The sequence below is a fragment of the Nicotiana sylvestris genome, chromosome 12 (genome assembly GCF_000393655.2).
Source record: "Nicotiana sylvestris chromosome 12, ASM39365v2, whole genome shotgun sequence".
Lineage (NCBI taxonomy): Eukaryota > Viridiplantae > Streptophyta > Magnoliopsida > Solanales > Solanaceae > Nicotiana > Nicotiana sylvestris.
In genome coordinates, this window is record NC_091068.1 from 125,829,728 (window position 1) to 125,851,099 (window position 21,372).

Sequence of the window (21,372 nt, forward strand, 5' to 3'; positions counted from 1 at the left end):
AGGTTTTTTTTTACTAAAAGCAAATATTTCACAAATGGCTCAACCTCTTCGTCCACCAAAGTGCAAGTGTGAAAAAGCATGTTTGATGCAAAATTGTTGGAACGGTGGTGAAGTGGGACGCCGCTACTGGCACTGTATGAACCAGTTTTATAAGGTTCCCGGCGAACCTATTTGTGATTTTGAGGAATAGGTTGATGAACCATGTTATCAGGAATGTTACAGAGAACAACTGCAGTATCTTCATAATATGTGTTTAAGACAACGGGAACATGAAAAAGAAAGCAATAGAATTATTGCAGACTTGAAGGCGAAACTGAAGGAGGTGAGAGAGGAAAAATGGAAAACACAATGGAATTGTGAAGCACAAAAGGAATGTAAAAAAAATATAAACGGGAACTTGCGGAGGTGAAGGCGAAACTGAAAGAGGTAGAAGAAGAAAAAGAACAACTGGAGGAACGATTTAAGTGGTTGGAGCGGAGAATAAATGGCAACCTGGGCTAAACCTTGGCATGTGTGTGTTTAGTGTATTTTTCATATTTCATGCATTTTTATTATGTTGGCCTGCTATGTTTGTGTTTGTGTTGTAGTAATGTTTTCCTTGTTTGTCGTACTAAATTTTATTTTAATTGAAGTGGAAGTTAAGTTTAAGTGCTTGTGTTGATATATGAAACTATCAAACGACTGGGGAACTAAAAAAAGTAATGGGCATATTCGATTAAATATGGAACTTAGTATAGAAAACTACATAACAATTCACAACAATTAATATTGTCTTACCATCATCGTGTCTGGATCTTGAATATAGTCATCTGTCGCAGCATTGCATGAAGCCTTAAAAAGGAAATTAATAAAGTTAAAGAAAATAAATAAGTTACAGTTAAAACAAATTCAAATTCAATACTAATAAACTCATACCTGCGCATGTGATGTGGAGTCATAACTCAGTCGGCGCCCACTATAAAAATCTCGGGTCGGTCGCTCCTCATCAGTGGTAGACGGGCCTGAGAAGTATCTACCCCAATCCACTCCTTGAATATCCGAGCCCTTGATCAATAATTAACCCGATGGGGTCACCTGCGATGGCGCTAGAGTGCGATAAATTCCAAGGCTGTAAGACGGCTTGTCCGTCTCATGCATGCCACCTGCCATATCAGCAGCAATATCATCAGCAGGAGCCTCAACGTCCCCTTGCTGGGGACCACCTCCTCTCCGCCCATGACCACGTCGTCCGGCACCACTAGCTCATCGGACACGTCTAGCTCGTGGGATACTACGACCTCGCTGGTACTGCGCTGGGTCCATATAATCAGCTTCGTGTGCCAAACGCTGATCCGATTGGGCTCGCTGCAGTGTATGGGTAGCCATATCCATGAATCGATGACTATACTCCTTCATGGCCACAGGATCGTGGACATGACTTTGCATCTGCTGCCCCATATGATAGACGAACTAGTGGTGGTACAACCAGTATTTCACGTGTAACGTTATAACATTCAAGTTTCCAGCACTCAAATACTCATGTTAGTTCAGTACTCAGATACTTATGTCAGTTCAATATGCAATCCAATCGCCTGCACAAAGTAAAAAATATAAACTACATATTTGGCACTAAATTACAGGTATATAATTAATAATAACAGAAAACATACCAGGGCCTCGTGTCTCCCAACGTATGGGACGTACCGACTATGTGCCTGATGAACTAGGTTCCCGATAAAAAGTCGGGAAACAGTGCGGTACCATGCCATATAACGTTGAATAGGAAAGTGCTGCGGAGGTGGGGTCAAGTCCCCTCGCCTGTCCCAAGTACCAAACTGCTCGTCAAGCCATGCCATAAATGTGTCGTCCGCCCTAGACCGATCATCCCTCTCATAATGTAAAGCAAGCCATGCAGGCGGACTCGGTATAGGCTGCGACAGGCTAAACTGGCGAAATACCCGCTCGGAGGCATGATGCTCGACAATATCGAGGCATATGAGCGGGATAGAAGCCCTCCAAATATGTCGACCGAACGTGCAATACGCTGGCAGGGTACCTATCACCTCATCGCTGTACGACGTCCAGATGAACTATCAAATAAGAACACAAACCGTTAGTATGTGCACCACTAAGTTAATCTATAACAGGTAAGTTTAGTTAGATATTCACCTGTGCGTCCTCCAGCAAATCCAACACATCCTTGTAGAGGGGGAGATTACGATGGGCATCATACTCTCGTGCAAGAGTACGACGCATAACCCACCTACAGGCTAGAGGGAGATGCAGAATTTCTACATTAGCTGGTAGCTGTGGTAGAGGTGGCTGAAATTGCAAAAACCACTCCGAGGCCCAAACCTAACATACAAAGTTGACGTAAAGTATAAGATTAACTATAACTAGGTAGAATTGTAACTAATGGACATATTATTTGAATATGTTGTCACCTGTAGAAGCGGCAGAAAGCCGCCAATGTCTCTTTGGGTGCCGATGCAAGCCCTACACATCTGCCTGTACAAATATGAGATGGCAGCACCACCCCAGCTGTAGATGGCTGTATCCTCGAACCGGCCAATATGATGCAGAAAACGGAGGCTCACTAGGTTCCCCGAAGTGTTCGGGAACAAGACCCCCCAAGTAGAAGGAGCAACAACAACCTCGTATATCGCTGTACATCCACCTCCGCTGACTCGTCGGTGATAGTATGGTGGATCTGCTCCAGGTGGTCTTTAATGGGGATTAACTGCATACGACTGGACCTAGATGCTATAGTCTCGTCCTCCGGCCTGAAACCCGTGAGCATGTGCAGCATATCCCAATACGACTGCCGCGAATAATATCTCATGGTCGCATGCAGTAAAACTGGCAAGCCATCAACGGACAGGTCATATAAAATCTCAGCGTCCTGAAGTGTGATGGTGGCCTCGCCGATGGACAAATGGAAAGTATGCGTCTCCGGTCGCCACCGCTCAATCAAGACCGTGATCAAAACCCAATCGAGCTGTATCCGGCCAATCCTAATAATCCTATATAATCCCATCTCCTCTAGGTGATGGACCACGCGGGGATGTAGAACTCTATGACTCAAAAACTCCCACAATAGATCCATTCTCCTGTCCCGGAAAGTTTGTGTAAGCAACTGTCCGTCCCATATATACTTGGATCTATGCTGGGGCTGTAGGGCTAATAGATCCAACGTCCGAGGGCCGGGATGTATAGTCGCGTCTATGTCGTCAACTGTAAATTAAAACAACATTAATTGTATTTTATTCTGTATATTAAATATTAATTTTTTGAGATACACAATTTTTAACGTTATACAAAAATTATACCTCCGGGTTTCGGGCTCGATATTTTGAGGCCCAATGGCACCAAACTATCATTAATAATTATGTGTTTGTTTTATAATTTAAATTCATATTTTTTAATAACTTAATTGTACAAATTATATATATATATATATATATACACACACACCTATAGTTTCCGGGCTCGATATTTTGAGGCCCAGTGGCACCAAACTATCATTAATAATTATGTATTTGTTTTATAATTTAAATTCATATTTTTTAATAACTTAATTGTACAAATTATATATATATATATATATATATATATATATATATATATATATATATATATATATTTGGGCTCGATATTTTGAGGCCCAGTGGTACCAAACTATCATTAATAATTATGTGTTTGTTTTATAATTTAAATTCATATTTTTTAATAACTTAATTATACAAATTATATATATATATACACACCTTTGGGTTATATATATATATATATATATACATACCTATGTGTTCCGGGCTCCATATTTTGAAGCCCAGTGGCACCAAATTAACATTAGTAATTATGTGTGTTGATACAATTGTTAACTTAATTGTACAAAGTTTGCATTTTCAACTACCAGTATAAGATACTTAAACTAAAGGAATTCTAAGCTAAAATACTACACATTACTACGCTACAAGGCTCTAAATTTTACTACGCTAAAAGGGTCTACATTTTACTACGTTAAAAAGGTCTAGATTTTACTACGCTAAAAAATAATCTAAACTAAACATAAACAACAAATAAATTTAATTCAAATAAAACACAAAACGCCATGAAAACACATATATATAAATCAGGATATTAACAGACAAATTTATATTTTTTTATAAAACACTAATATTAAATTCGGATAAATTTAACATACTAGTTTCGAAAAAAAAATACAAACCGAAATAGAACATATACAAATCAAATAATATGCATTATTATAAAAGTTTCAACTTAAAATAAACATAAATACCTCGTTTTAGGATTTTCGGAAGGCAAATAGATTGAAATTTTGACTCCGGAAGTGTGGATCAACAATAATACGAAGCTCTACTCGAATGTGGGATCTACGTTCTTCACCTTTTATGTGACAGGGGACCCAATTTTTTTTTTCTTTTAAAATGGTGGGGCAGCGAGTATGGGAGTGAGGGACCAAGACGAAGAATATGTTAAATATTGAGGAAGATGAAGCAGAATCGTCGTCTTGAAGAAGACGATCGATTTTTATAAAATATGTATAGCACCAGGTATTTGGGTGCTATACTGTTAGTGTCAGCTTTTTATATATAGCGTCTAAATACTGGACGCTATACATTAACGACACAGTTAGCGTTAATGTATAGCGCCCGCTATTTGCGCACTATATATAATCTTTTTTTTACACCATCAAAAGAACCACATTTTGATTCCGGACACCTAAAAACAAGCAAGAAAACCTAAAAATTTGATTACTCTAGTCTAGTTGCAAGAAAATTCTGAGTCTTGGGGAAAAAGAAAACAAAAGCACTAAAACTAGTTACTCCAATTCCAATAGCAGCCCCCAGCTTTCAACAAAGTCTCTACAAAAAGAATCAAAACCCCAAACGCAATAAGACCACTTCCCCTCTCTCTCTCTTTTTCTCCTTTCAACGTTGAATCCTCAAAACTCAGTATATTAAAGTTTTCATTTTTCTTCATCAATTAATTCAGCAAACATGCATTCAAATCACTTACTACTTGAAGAACCTATCAGGATGGCCTCAATCTTGGAGCCATCTAAAGCTGTAAGTTTTTTTTATTTAAAAAAAATTATTTTTTTAACATATTTATTGCGTTAGATCTATGTTTACATGTGATTTTATGTGTTATTTGGTTAAAGATTGTTTTTTATTTGATGGGGTTTGTTTATTTTTGAATCTTGCAGAATTTTTTCCCAGCAATGACTAAAATTGTTGGGACTTTGGGTCCTAAATCTCGATCTGTTGAAGCTATTTCTGCTTGTCTTAAAGCTGGAATGTCTGGTAATATTGTAATTCAACCTTTTTTATTTATTGGTTTTTGTTGTCCTTTTTGGATTTGTATTGATGAATGATGTAATTTTGATTGTTTAATTTGTTGTGTTTTGGCAGTGGCAAGATTTGATTTTTCATGGGGTGATTCAGAGTATCACCAGGAGACTTTGGAGAACTTGAAGGCTGCTATTAAAGCCACTAAGAAGCTTTGTGCTGTATGTATAACAATATATTTTTGTCTTTTTTTTGGTCTACTTATGCTTTTATTGCTCTTTTGGTTGTTTCATAGGTTTTATCTATGTTTATCTTATTAGGTTTCTCCCCACTTGTGGGACTACACTGGGTTTGTTGTTGTTGTTGTTGATTTATTAGGTTTCTAGACTCTGGTTCTCTGTGGGAAGTATGGCAGGTTCACAAGTATTTTAAACAATGTTTTTTTAAGCTAAGTCTGCGCTTAGGAGTACCACATATGTGGACTAATAGGCAGATTTAAAGAAGGGTAGCCTTGGAGCAATGGTTAAGTTGTCTCCTTGTGACCTATAGGTCACGGGTTCGAGCCGTGGAAGCAGCCACTATGCTTGCATTAAGGTAGAAGGTAGACTGTCTACATCACACCTCTTGAGTGGGGTGCGACCCTTCCCCGGGCCCTGCGGGATGCCTTGTGCACCGGACTGCCCTTCCCCCCGGATTTGAACTATGTTCTCACATGGCTTTCATCCCACTACTTAATTACACCCTTGTGTGCTATGGGTCTTAAGTTCCTGGATCTACCTCCTGTCAGTGCGACACAAGGGACATAGCGGAATAAGAAATTGGGGGGAGGGGGGGGTGAATTCTGTTGTTGTCTTGGTCTTTATTCACGTGTCGATTGGAGTCATTGGACTGGACTTGAGAAAGAAGTAATTATTTTGGGGTTGTGCAGTTAATGTGTAAGAAAGCTTTATTTGTTGGTTGCGTCTCTAAGTCCTACTCAGTTGTACAATCTTTGCATAGGGCTTATGACAATATATCGACAAATGTAATAAAAAACATGATGTTTGTTCATTTCAGGTCATGCTAGATACTGTGGGTGCTGAGTTGCAGGTTGTCAACAAAAAAGAGACAGCTATTTCACTTAAGGCAGATGCAATTGTTACTCTGACTCCTCATCAAGGCCAAGAAGCATCTTCTGAACTTTTGCCAATTAACTTTGCCGGATTAGCCAAGGTCCAGCCCACATCTGTTGTCTTTGATTTTCCACTTTCAGACTCCTATAGAACTTTCATAGTAAAAACCTGATGTTTTTAGAGGAACCAAAAGGGGAGCAGTTATTTGCTAATCAATGTAAAACTTAGTGGAGAGAACAACATGATAGACATCGTGATAATTATTTGTATTTATTTAGACCCATCGTACTAAGATATGCTGTTAATTTTGCTTACAGGCTGTAAAGAAGGGAGACACCATTTTTGTTGGTCAATACCTCTTCACAGGAAGTGAAACAACATCCGTTTGGCTCGAGGTATGTTGTTTAACAACACGATATTGTTGAACAATTGTGTTTGTAATTGTACAATCTACTACTCTGAACTAAGAAAAGCTGTCCAAGTTCATTTTTTGACTAGATATTTCTGATGTGGCTGCTCAGGTAGATGAAGTGAATGGGGATGATGTCATTTGCGTGATAAAGAACTCTGCCACTTTAGCTGGGTCAATGTTCACACTGCATGCTTCTCAAGTACATATTGATCTGCCTACCCTCACTGATAGAGACAAAGAGGTAAGTTATTCAATATTCGTGACATTGATTAACAAAAACCATGTCTATATCACTTCTGCAGATAATGAAGTTCAAGTTACACTATTAAAGATAATTTTCTGTGAGGACTTGGTTTTTTAGTAGGTCCCACTTTTTTACTACTTGTATTAATATTTATTGTGTATGATCTTACTACTTGTAGTTTGTTAGCAAGCATATTATCATTGATCATACAGAGTTTGCCTCGATAAAGCTACTTTTTGCTCTTTTTTTTCTGTCCTGTTGTGGTTATTTTTATAGGAATCCTTCTTTATTCAGTTCGGACTTTTGGTATGTTAATATTATTCAGGTTATAAGCACATGGGGTGTGAAAAACAAAATTGACTTTATTTCACTATCATACACAAGGCATGCTGAGGATGTCCGTGAGGTATGTATTTTCATCACTTTTCATCTTCTATATGTTTTTTTAGATTCTTTTACTGTCATCCACAGCTTGCATTTGTCTTCTCATTGTGGACCACTAGAATATGCAATTGATTTCAGTCCTTGTGCTAAAATCCAGGCTCGTGAGTTCTTGTCTAAGCTGGGTGATCTAAGTCAAACTCAGATCTTTGCTAAAATCGAAAATGTTGAGGTCAGTTGATAAACTTGTATTTTTAGTGAGGTTGTTTTCTGATTTTACTAACTTCCATGAGGTTTCTGTTTATGACGAATATCATGAATTCTACAAGGGTTTGGTATTTTACTTTCTTCCTTTGTGTAATCTCTGTAGGGTCTGACTCATTTTGATGAGATTCTCAAAGAGGCTGATGGAATCATCCTTTCTCGTGGAAACCTCGGTATAGATCTTCCACCTGAAAAGGTAAACTATCTTCTGCAACACTAACGTTTACATGTTTTTTGATAAAGATTTGGCACTAGGGAATTGCTAGAGAGGTTCTATTTGAATTCCAAAAGGTATTAATTATGAATTCAAACAATGTTCTCTACACCTTAAGTTAGGAGTATATGAGGTGAAGGAAGGTACTTGGCTGCAAGTCCCATGGAAAAGATAGACTTTTCACGTTGCAATCCACTCTATTTTTAAGCTCCGCCTCTGACACGGTTTCTCTTTCTAATATATACTAATTCCATTGCGAAACTTGTGAGTAATATTCCAGGTAGAATTTCTGGTCACTAGGCTAATATCGGTTGGTTTGCAGGTGTTCTTGTTCCAGAAGGCTGCTGTTCACAAGTGTAACATGGCTGGCAAGCCAGCTGTAGTAACACGTGTTGTCGATAGTATGACCGACAATCTTAGGCCTACTCGTGCTGAAGCAACAGATGTTGCTAATGCTGTCTTGGATGGTACTTTTTCTGCTCACTTTTTAATATGTGAAGGATTGAGGTTCTTTTACCCTTTTATATAACAGCTAACTAGTCATGATTACGTCGATGTACCATTTAATATTTAATGAGACAACTTGATTTTCTTGGAGGTTTTAATTTTTAACACTTTCAGGAACTGATGCTATTCTTCTTGGTGCTGAGACTCTGCGTGGATTATACCCTGTCGAGACTATTTCCACTGTTGGCAGAATTTGCTTCGAGGTAATTTTTTTCCTGATATTTGTGAGTTTAGGAAATTGTCTCCTAGCTATCTTTTAAAGAACTGTGTGATGAAGCCTAAAATAGAACAGAATCGACATATCCATCTTTTTGACTCCTCTAGTTGGGCCTTCCAAATCTCAGTTACTACATAACCATAAATGTATACTTGTGTGACGACTTTTCAACTTTTGAGCTCTTTTTTTTAGAAAAATATTTAGTTTTGTTGTATGCTTTTCTTAATCTCTTCTTTCATCTCTCATTTACCAGAGTTCCCCTTCCTTTATAGACACTAATTTTCATTAATGAAGAACATGTATTTTATCAAAGATGACATTTTGCAGTCTATGTGGTGTGGCTCATGTTTGCACAAAAAATTTTCCTTTTAGCAGCAACTCATCTTAAATTCCTGATTACATTCTTATTCCCTGTATTCAGAACATTTGACATTATTTCTACTTTTATTAGCTGTCTTCCTGTCAATAGTACTTTCTCAGTCATCAACTCTTTGGTACTTTATTGCTTTGAGCTCTGAAGAAACATTTCTTAGTTTGATCTTCAGTTGCAAAGATTTGTGGCATTATAGTTTCGATAGACATTGCCTGTGATGGCTCCTAGTTTTAGACAGCATTTTGTCCATTTTGACCTACTTGAGCTACTGGCGGCGGGCAGCACTAACCAGTAATTAATTTCCGTGCAGGCGGAGAAGGTTTTCAACCAAGACTTGTACTTTAAGAAAACAGTCAAATTTGTTGGAGAGCCCATGACGCACCTGGAATCCATTGCCTCATCAGCGGTACTTTTTAATGCGACTGCCTTTCTTAAAATGAGAAAAGAAAGATTTCTGGAAATTGAATTGGGTATGCATTTGCCGCAATAACTCTATATCCCTTTATTCTCTAGGTAAGAGCCGCCATTAAAGTGAAAGCATCAGTAATTATTTGTTTCACTTCATCTGGAAGGGCAGCAAGGTAGAGTTTGTCATTATTACTATATTTCTTGGGATATTGATTCTCTTTCTTTATAAGAGTTGTAATTTATGCTCATGTAAACAGATTGATAGCTAAATATAGGCCAACAATGCCAGTATTGTCTGTTGTAATTCCTCGACTCAAGACAAATCAACTGAAGTGGAGTTTTAGCGGTGCATTTGAGGTACGACCTAGAGCTCAAAGTTCTTTTAATTATCAAATCTAGTTCATCAGCCGATGGCCTATTAAATGCATTAGTAGAGACTCAGTATTGTTACTAGTGAAACTTATTTCTGTTTCCTATTTTGACTTATTGTTTGATTAAGTAGTTCGATTGATCTATTCATTTAAACTGATATTATGCCATCAGATGTTGGAATCCACCATAACATACTTCTAATAATAATACTGAAGTTGGTGCCCCCCCCCCCCCCCAAAAAAAAAAAAAAAAAAAAAGAAGAAGACACGCACACACCTTTTTTTTTACTGACGTGACAATATGCGGGGTTTCTTGAAATTGCAATGATTAACTATTGAAGCCTCTAGACTATTTGTTGATCACATCTTTCCTGTTTCGCTGCCACTGTAGTGATCTACTACTGTATCCTTGTTCTTTTACTTTCTTCATCTGCTTTTTTTTCCTCAATTTTTTTTTACTTACTTAATCTGGTGTGTAACTTTTGTTTAATTTCTTCATGTTCAGGCAAGGCAATCTCTTATTGTCCGAGGCCTTTTCCCAATGCTGGCTGATCCTCGACATCCTGTACGTTGTCTCATCAATTTGGTGTTTCACGTTTGTTGTTTGATTTATCTTGTTCTATTATTGATATGTTTGATTACATTTAGGTCTTCTTTTTAGTTAGATTACTTGGTTTTTTGGTTGCCTGCTGCTGTATTGTTTTTTGCTGTCTATAGATCCCAAAACAGAAACTTATGTCGTTTTCCCGCTTCCATTTTTTGAAATTGCTTATAATTCGTTAATGAGGTCAACATATTCCATGCCTATTTCAAACTTGAAACTTGTGTCAATTTGAATGTCTTTATGTAGTTAAACAACTTTCACCCCAAATGTTCTTGATTGGATGTTCCTATACTTTCTTTTTGCTTGTGTTTAATCACGTGATTTTTTCTTTCATAGGCTGAGTCTACGAATGCAAGTAATGAGTCGGTGCTGAAAGTTGCTCTTGATCATGGAAAAGCATCAGGAGTTATAAAATCACACGACCGAGTTGTCATTTGCCAGAAAGTTGGAGACGCATCAGTGGTTAAGATTATCGAACTTGAAGATTAAGGTTTTAGGCTGCAGTTGTCAGCTGTTATTTTTGTCCACATCTTTTTGGGGATGTGATGGAGTGTTATAGCCATCACACATTTCTACTAATGTTTTGGTAACTCTGATATGTGACATGGTACAGTCATAAACCGGGCGATTCTTGTGTTGATAGAACTAGCTATACTGGAAAAAAAGAAATTAGTTTAATGGCTCCTTCTATTGTTCGTTCGTAGGAGTCGGTGCTCAGTATTCCTCCCAAGTGCTTTTCTAAAGCAGTGTGTTTTGGAAATGTCTGTAACTAATTTTTGCTTGTTCGGAGCTTACTCAACAGAAGAAAGACCATCAATGCCCATTTAAGTATCAATAAAAAAACCTTGTTTCCAGCCACTTTCTAATGGTGACTCTTGTTTTTTTAAGGTACAGGGGGACTTGTTTGTTTCCCTTACATTTAGGTTGGCCAGAGGGAACTAAACCAGCTTCCCATGACCTATATTTTTAATTCTGATGATGATGTCCGGGTCAACTTACTATTTTTTTTACTAATGCAACTATCGCGCAACTGAAGAAATCACCTAGTAATTTTTTGCTTATAACTGAAGATCAGGGATAAAGCCAGAGAATGAAACAAGTTTCTTTAGTACCTTTATGTTAGGAAGACACCAATTTTTTTTTTTTTTGTGAGCTTGACATGCTATCAAATTGCTAAATAAAATCATGCAATTTAATAGGACTGACACTTATAAGCCTCTACCTTTTGTACTTCTTTATGTGATGTAATTAAACACAACAACAATGACAAGTACTTCTCAGTTGGAAGCTAGTTGGGGTAGGCTATATGATCGTTTTTACGCATTTAACCTTATTGGTCCCCTTCCATTTAGAGATGGCAATAGGGCAGTGCGGGTTTAGATATATACGGGTGCGGGTCAAAATAATTTTTTTAAAATTCTTTATGGATGCGGTGCGGGTTTTAACTTTTTGCAAAATCACAACGTTTTAGCTATTGCTAATATTATTATTACCTAAAAATAATTACTTTTTCAGTTTTGAACTTGTTGTACCTTTCTCCTATGCATTGATTATTTTAGTCTCAAACTAATTTGGTTTTTACGAGGCATATATTTCATACTGGACATTTATTTAGTTAGGCTGTAAATACACATTTTTTTGTTATTTGCATCTTTGGGAAGAAAATATTGTATTATATTTTTTTTGTGTGTTTTAAAGTCCCACTCAGGGGCGGATCTAGGATTTAGATGTTGCGGGTGCCATATTACTTTGAACATATACATGTTCTTATCTATACAGTCTAAATATAGTATATTTATATGGTCCAAATAGAGTAAATATTTAGTCTGTTTGATTAGTTATGTGCTTCTGCTCGAATTATTTGTCTTTCAATTTATACGGACAAATTAATTAAACAAAAAAAATGTACTAATTATGACAGCTTGACGCAATAGGGGGTTTCGTTCTAATGGAGAGAAGATTCTCGGGAGAAGAATTATATATATATAAAATGTTGATGGAATTTTTTATCCTTTAAAATAAATTTTATATTGATAAAATTATCATCAATTTTTTTAATATTTAGAACTTTAAGATTAACTAAAAGTATAGTTATTAAATCTTTTTTTTATTTGAGTAGAAAGTCCTAAACTTTAAGTTCCAATAAACTTATATAAATAATTTTCTTATTTAAACTATGTAACATAATTATAGTACCTTTTATGGTAATTTTCCTAATATTTATATTAATTCTAAGAGAATATAATATAAATTGATAATAACGATCAATTTAGGTTAAAATTAACCTAAATTGTTTAAAATTAAACAAAGAAAGGAAACAGTGAAGTGTAGTTTAGGTTACTTTCGTAATTGTAGTCAAATTGTTGTCTATCTGAAGCAAGAAAGGCAAAACATCACAAAATTGTCACAAGGCCAGTTCGATCCCTCGCCTTAAGGATGACATGGTGATCTTCTACCACTGGCACCTTAGTGACTTTTGTTGCTCCGGGTGGCAACCCTTTTATTTAACCGATTTCGGGCATATAAATACATATATACATATAATTTTTACCGAAGCTTGCGGGTGGCGTACCACCCCTCGGGCCTTAATAGATCCGCCCCTGGTCCCACTTTAACTATAAAATTAGTTGACTCAAATTTCATGTATCTGATCTTGTTATCTTGTACGATACATCTGAATCACTAGAAATGATATACTGATATATCAAACTGAATTCCAATACTGCATGTGAAATCAGAAATAAGCTTTAAAGCTGAACAATGTTAAAAGTTAAAACTGACAGCATTCGGTAGGATATAGTTATGACTATTCAAAATTGGACTTCTTCGATTTGCAATTTGGATTCTAACAGGAACTTTTAGATTTACATATAAATATAATTGAAAATAAAATTAAATAAGATAAAAATATTACATATTTTAATAAATAATAAAGGGTAAATTTTGCAGAGTGGGGCGGGGCGGGTGCGGGTGGACGCTGGTGTTGATGCGAGGTGGGTGAATGTGTTGGAAAAATATTAGATGATTATGGAAAATAGAAGGTTTAGCTTGAGGCGTGTCAAAGACACTGTCCTTAAGGATATTTCGCCTACACCGTAATGAATAAAATTAGGCGTATCCCCCAGAATTCAACAAGCTCTTCTAGTATAAACTAGGAGCAGAAACAACAAAGATTGAATAAAAAAAATGCCAGCAAAAAGAAAAAGGAAGAAAAGTTTTAACTTTTTTCCACTCCACTACACAAAGTAACACATAGGAATATATATATACTTTTGTAAACAACGTTTTAAAAATTATTAAATGCCATTCAAAGGCTATTGAAATGGCTGTTACAAATTAAAGCCATTAAGGCTAATAAAAAGTTAGTTATAATATTATAATAATGGCTATGAGTCATGGGTAGTAAATGATAATGAATATGTTATATTTTATTTTTGAGATATAAGAATTATCTTCTAACAATCCCCCACATATCTCAAAAATAATTATAATAACAAAATAAGAAGTTTCGATGGGTTTTCACAAATGAGCATAATGCATCGAATCTGGTGTCTCTTGGACTATGAACCAGACCTAGATAAAATAAGATTAAACTTACAGAACAATTGGTGAAGTTTAGAACTTCTATGAACCAAGAATTCTTTTGCAAGTTTAGTGTCTTATCTATCACATTATACCAGCGCACACTTTGTTGTTTATCGCAATTTTGCACTAATAGGCCATGCGCGCGCCTGATTTTCGTGAGTACTCTAGAAAATTCGCCACAAATTTCATAGGAGCGGCCCCACTCCACACTCATATAGGTCCATCCATCAAGTGTATTCTACAGCACAATACACCACCTACAATAGGCTATGGATTATTGGATTAAGAGTTTAATAACTCAGCCTCACATTCCTTGCAGTCTTGCACTATATACACGCACACACCATGTCACGACCCAAACTGGAGGGCCATGACTAGCACCCGACCATACTTGCCGAGCACCAACGTACATTTCATCTAACCTTCATTATTATCTTTTAGGGCTGACGAGATCAATATAAATGGTAGACCTGGATCATGGACAACCAGCAATAAAATATGACGGCATGAACATACATAGCAGGGGATGACCAGACAATCAAGAAACTACATATAAGGTATGAGCTACCACGCTACCATGAAAGACTATATAACAAAAACCAGCCGACAAGGCATACCAAACTATACATGAGTCGACACTTGTCTATGAGCCTCTAAATGAACATAAGTGCTGCAACATAGCCGGAACAGGGCCCCGACATACCCATAATGTCTATAACAAAAATGCATACCAAGACCAAGGCAAGTCCGGAGAAGGGATCTCGCCAATCACCGCTGAACTGGACAGCCTACTGTGGTGGGGGAGCTGCACCTGCCTGTCTATCAGGACCTGCAGCACGACATGCAGCTTCCACAAATAAAAGGACGTCAACACGAATAAAGTACTGAGTATGTAAGGCAGGGAACCATAAATACGATCAGTAATGTAAGCAAGGATAGAGAATATACAACCTGTAACATCTTAGTACCTCTGAGGGCTACTTACATGAAATGCATGATACATATGTATAAATACATAAACCTTTAAAGCATTCGCCTCTGTGGGCATCATCATCATCATATCGTACCCGGCCATAATAGGCTCGGTAGAATCGTACCCGGCCACGTGGAGCTCGGTAAAACCCAACTGATCAGTGGTTGCACAATAGGTGCCGTACCCGGCCAACTATAGCGTGGCTCGGTAGAGTAAAATAGATACATATATATAATGCATGCTCGACTCATGGAATCACATTCTAAACCTTTCGGAGTGACGTAAGGTCGGTATCCTCTGTACACGTTATTAGGACTAACTCTTCACTATGAACCTTATAAGAATCAGGAAGTACCAACAACATTGATAACATAAGAATAAGAGAAGCAACATTAACATCAATCGTTCCATAAGAGGGAAAACAATGTAAGTACTGCTAGCTTCTAAGAGTAGAGTATCTTGGAAGCTCGTTCATTACATTATGTACAATCGGAGTCGTGCAAAAGAAGGAAAGGGATAGCCTCACATACCTTGTATATACTGCCCCAATCTCAAGCTATGCAATTGTCAAAACTCCTTAGTCTACAATAAGAGAAACGATACTATCGTTATCATTTAAGCGTCATAACTATTATGTATCGACCACAACCTATTTTACGATGAAACGGACAACACCTCCCCTATATATATGACCTCACACCATTCAAAATAGTCACCAAACAGCCCAAACAACATCAATAATAAACATATTGAGCCTCCCAAAATAGTCCACGCACAGCCTAATCACTCCATACATACGACGACTACCGTAGTCGTGTCAAACGACCCGGAAATGTTACGAATAACTATCATACCACAACCCTATATATATATATGGTGTTTCTCCACACCCTTACTCCTCCAAAACTCCACAAGATAGTAGTAAAATACGCAGCCCAACAACAACGCAAAACAGTCCACAAAACAATAACATTACTACCAAGCCTTTCGATATATATCTCACAAGTTCTAGCTTCAATGGCTTAGCCGCAACTTGGATAATCTTAAATACATATAGAGTAAGAGGTTCCTTACCTTTATACAGAAAGAACAACTCCAATTTGACCTTAAATTTCCATGAAATATCCCTCCAATGCTGCCACAACAACAAAAAAGCGAAACTAGCGATCAATTAGTGTTTTTCGGCACTAGAATCACTTTAGAAGGCTTGAAATCACCTAGGATTGATATTAAGAACATGAGGGAGTATTTACAGAACATAAACCCTTTAAAACAACCTCCCACACGAGCTGGAACGACACAAAAATGAGCAACAACAAGAAGAACAAGAGACTTACTAGCGCCACGGAATTCCCGACACTTGATTTGTGTTGTTTGCCCTTTTTTGGGTCTTGAATCTTGAGAGAACCTTGAGAGGATGTTCCTAGGGTTCTAAGGTCTGAAAATAGTGAGAAGAAATGACTTAAAACGGGTTGGAGGCATCCTATATAGGTCCAAATATCTTAAACCGCCTTAGTGGGCCCCATAGAGAGGTGCTTGGCGCAGTCTCGCGAAAATGCGAATATCTCTCTACTCCGAGATCGTATCGATGAACGGTTTAATGCGTTGGAAATTAGACTCATAGATATTTAATTTGGTTGGTAAATCACCCCGTAATTCCTTGTAAATTAGGACAAAAGATTAGAAACATTTGACCTAATGTTTAAGTAAAATTATGAACCTAAGTTGAGACAACTTTTGTCGACTTTTGTTTCATAACTCGTTTGACTTCAAGACTTATGATACGGATATTATATGATTAAAATACCTTAATACATGACCTCTTGAGTGTATTAAGCACCGCTAGATTTACCTGAAAATACGAGTTACAACATCCTTGATTCATTTAACTTCTAATACTTGTTAATCACCCTTATACACTCTTGTATCACTTAAGACCAATAGGATTGACTTCTTATCATCTCAAAGATAATTCCTTCTTGGATTTATGTTAACTAATATATGGCATGAACTAACACATGTGGATATGGGTTGTAACACACCATAGGAAGAGACATAATTTAACAGTGCACATTTGATCAACTAATGACTTGTTATTACCCATATGAACCTACTTCATGGGATCTCCAATCACATAGGTTGAGTTACCATCATTGTTGATATATCTCAATTGGAAAAAGTCTCAACCCCTCGATGTTTCACTTATAAGTCAAAGGATCGGCCAAATCCTCTTTTGACTACAGATAATATGTATAAAAAATCCCATATCTAAGCAATTGCTATATCACATTATGTCTCTAGAGTATGTATCTACTCTTCCCATTGAAAGATTTATTTACTTACAATGGCTATTGCGTCTTGGCAATCACAATTCATAGACATAATTATTGTCGGTTTAACTCACCAAGAGGTTGCTTAATCGACCTCACTGCCAAACAATTCCAATATTGTAACAACCACCAAAAGGTGATCACACAACAACTAGCTAGTTTTCTCTCATCTGAACCAGAGATTCAATATCATCACTGTATCCTTCTAATACAGTGGAAGATTCACATACAAAATACTAACTCATAGTATTTCTCAAGTAAGGAATTAAGACATCTCAAAAGAAACTTTCACTTCCACAACTTATCTCAAATTTGTAGGAAATATGTCATAATTCAACAATTTCATCAACATATTTTGAAATTCCAATACAAAAAATTTTCACAAAAAATCTCAATTGTGTAAGGCTTCATTATAATTTTGATAAATAATTTTCCTACCTTTTTACTTCTTATGATCAGGCTATAACACTCTGGACATCCGATCCCCCACATTTTAGAAAATTTCAAGTTAAGGAGATAATATTTTCACAACTCATAAAGATTTTTACTTGTTTCTCATAAGAAAATTCATTAATTCTAACTAATGCAAGTCAATGCTCTTGATTGATTTTCTTCGAAAGAAACCAAATAAAACATTTGAAATCCAACGACACAATAAATTTAACCACATCAATAATAGATAATAACACCAAATGCTTGTTGCAACACTTTTATGTGGTAAATTTATATAATATCTCAATCTTAATACTCAAAATATATAATGATATAATCTTAATAAATCTTAATTTACTCTCTTGTGTCCTCGCAAAGCATGCTCTCATTTATTTTAAAATATAAGTTCTCAGTAATTAGGTTGGAGATCATACCAAAATAATATTCATGAGGAACATCAACAACAAAAAGTTCCAATGTCTCCAAATAATGGCATGACTCGAAATTCTTGCCAAGTTGTGACATCTTCTTTCATAAAGTAAAAAAGAGTCGAACCGTTTGACACAATAGAGGTAATATAGCAGGTGGAATTATTGTTAAAAGAGCAATCACAAGCAACAGAACTCTCAATTCCTTTAATAATAACTGCAACACTCCAATTCCCTTCTCCACTGTAAGGATCCTTGTTAAAATCCCAATCTCTTTTCCCAAGCTTTTTGGTAAGCAATACGAAATACTTGAGAATTTCAGTACTCCATTATAATGGGATCAACCAAATATTGCAATCGGTATTCTCCATAAGAATAGAGTGTAAAATATTCTTAAAATTGTTGGAAAAATATTGGATGATTATGGAAATAGAAGGTTTAGCTTGAGGCGTGTCAAAGACACTGTTCTTAAGGGTATTTCGTCTACACCGTAATGAATAAAATTAGGCGTATCCCCCAGGATTCAACAAGCTCTTCTAGTATAAACTAGGAGCAGAAACAACAAAGATGAATAAAAGAAAATCCAGCACAAAAGAAAAGGGAAGAAAAGTTTTAACTTTTTTCACTCTACTACACAAAGTAACACATAGGAATATATATATATATAATCCAAAGATTTTAACTTCGGATTAAGAAACGTTTTAAAAAATATTAAATGCCATTCAAAGGCTATTGAAATATATATATATATATATATAAACTTCAGATTGTAAGCAACATTTTAAAAATTATTAAATGCCATTCAAAGGCTATTGAAATGGTTGTTACAAATTAAAGCCATTAAGGCTAATAAAAAGTTAGTTATAATATTATAATAATGGCTATTAATCATGGGTAGTAAATGATAATAAATATGTTATATTTTATTTTTGAGATATAAGAATTATTTTCTAACAGAATGCGGGTGAAAATGCAATGTGGGGTGGGGCAGGGCAGGTTAAAATTTTGTGGGTTAAAGCAAAACCCGCCCCCTCCCCCCTCCCCCCACCGCCCCATTGCCATCTCTACTTCCATTCGAATATTTTAGTAACTTGGAATTTTCTAAGTTTCTATCATTCCTATTGTTGTAAATTTTACAGAAAATACTTTATCACGAAACCTGTAGGGAATTCTGCAAAGCTTGAGGCATGTCAAAGATACTGTCCTTAAGGATATTTCACCCGGTTTGGGTGTATCCCCCAGGATTCAACAAGCTCTTCTAGTATAAAACTAGGAGCATAAACTAACAAAGATTTATTCAGCTTGGTAGAAAATCCAGCAGAAGGAAGGAGTGTATTTTCTGTCTACTTAGTATGTACCTCACCAGAAAGAATGTATGTATATAAATAAAGAATGTGTGTATATATAGGTGAGTAGAATCAAGTGGTTATAATGTGTGAGTAATGGTCAAACGATTACAAATATAGAATAATGTCCCATTATTGCATGAAATAATAAAGACACTAAATGATTAATAAAATGAATCTAGACACTTTCAGAAAATATGATTCTAGACACTTCCTTTTGAGTTACCATATTCACTATTTTTCTAACAATCCCCCACATATCTCGAAAGGAAATAGGAGGATAGAATATTTTGCTGAATTTTCTATATATGAGTACAATGCATCGAATCTGGTGTCTCGTAGACTATGAACCAGACCAAAAAAAAATAAGATTAAGCTTATAGAATATTGGTGTAGTTTAATACTTCAATGAACCAAAAATTCTTTTGTAAGTCTAGAATCTTATCTATCACATTATACTCGCACAATTTTTGTCGTTATCACGGTTTTGCGTTAGAAGGCCATGCGCGCGCCTGATTTGCGTGAGTGCTCTAGAAATTTTGCCACAAATTTCATAGGAGCGGCTCCACTCTACACTCATATAGGTCCATCCTTCAAGTGTATTCTGTAGCGTAATACACCACCTATAAAAAGCTATGGATTATTGGATTAAGAGTTTAATAATTCAGTCTCATATTCCTTGTAGTCTTGCACTATAAACACACACCATAGGAAGTGACATAACTTAATAGTGCACATTTGATCAACTAATGACTTGTTATTACCTATATGAACCTACTTTATGGGATCTCCAATCACATAGGTTGGGTTACCATCATTGTTGATATATCTCTAATTGGCAAAAGTCTCAACCTCTCGATGTTTTACTTATAAGTCAAAGGATCGGCCAAATCCTCTTTTGACTACACATTATATGTATGAAAAAATTATCATTTCTAAGCAATTGCTTTATTACATTATATCTTAAGAAAATGTGTCTACTCTTCTCATTGAAAGATTTATTTTCTTACAATGACTATTGTACTTTGGCAATCACAATTCATCGATATAAATATTGTCGGTTTAATTCCTAGTGGAATACTCGTCAAGAGGTTGCTTAATGAGCTTCATTGCTAGGTAATTTCAATACCACAACACTCCACCAAAAGGTGTTCACACAATCACTAGTGAGTTTTTACTCATCTGAATCAGAGATTCAATAAATCACTGTATCCTTCTAATACATTGAAAATCTACATACAAAATACTAACTCATAATACTTCTCAAGTAATGCATAAAATCATCTCAAATGAAAAGAAACTTGACTTCCATACAAGTGTCTTTTGAAATATTCAACACACATTAGAAATTATTTTCCTTTGGTATCTTTCATAAACAAATACCAAAGTAAAATTTTCTAAATATAGAAGGAACTTTAACTTCTATAGAAATATCTTAAATAATAAATGGGTCATAATTCAACAATTTCTTCACCCGAATATTTAAGAAACTCAAAGTAAAATACCATGACTCCCACATTTTCAAAACTTTTAAGGTAAGGGGATACTATTTTTCATAACTTATAAGGAGTATTACCAACTTCTCATATATAAATATGATGGTGATGAGAAATGGGCTAACCTTAACACAGTAGCAACAACAAGAACTGAATGCAGAAGTAACTGATCATGAGATATATGAGGGGATGAAGGATATAGGAAGTGATAAAGCTCCTAGTATAGATGGTTACAATGCAGAATTTTTCAAGAAAGCTTGGCCAGTGATCAAAGAAGAGGTATATGCAGCAGTGAAATAATTCTTTCATACATGGGTGATATTTCCAACAATCAATTGCACTACCATTACTTTACTGCCTAAAATCCCTAATCCAGTGACA

At 36.0% G+C, this 21,372-nt stretch overlaps 1 protein-coding gene across 1 annotated transcript; it reads left to right on the plus strand.

The window, feature by feature from the left end:
• Positions 1 to 4,819: 4,819 nt before the first annotated feature.
• On the plus strand, positions 4,820 to 11,259 carry LOC104216056 (pyruvate kinase 1, cytosolic). The gene is made up of 16 exons (XM_009766018.2): positions 4,820 to 5,072; positions 5,213 to 5,309; positions 5,418 to 5,515; positions 6,351 to 6,506; positions 6,724 to 6,801; positions 6,928 to 7,059; positions 7,388 to 7,468; positions 7,604 to 7,675; positions 7,814 to 7,903; positions 8,244 to 8,388; positions 8,543 to 8,631; positions 9,329 to 9,424; positions 9,532 to 9,599; positions 9,684 to 9,783; positions 10,303 to 10,362; positions 10,738 to 11,259. Exons 1-16 carry the CDS (start codon positions 5,004 to 5,006, stop codon positions 10,888 to 10,890), a joined length of 1,584 nt encoding a protein of 527 aa, XP_009764320.1. The 5' UTR covers positions 4,820 to 5,003; the 3' UTR covers positions 10,891 to 11,259.
• The last annotated feature ends 10,113 nt before the right edge of the window (positions 11,260 to 21,372 follow it).

What these genes read in the sequence shown, in the direction of transcription:
- LOC104216056 (XM_009766018.2), top strand. Translation starts at nt 5,004, where the DNA reads ATGCATTCAAATCACTTACTACTTGAAGAACCTATCAGGATGGCCTCA. An exon ending in CAACATCCGTTTGGCTCGAG is followed by an intron (nt 6,802 to 6,927) that starts GTATGTTGTTTA and finishes GTGGCTGCTCAG; the next exon opens with GTAGATGAAGTGAATGGGGA. An exon ending in TGCTAATGCTGTCTTGGATG is followed by an intron (nt 8,389 to 8,542) that starts GTACTTTTTCTG and finishes TAACACTTTCAG; the next exon opens with GAACTGATGCTATTCTTCTT.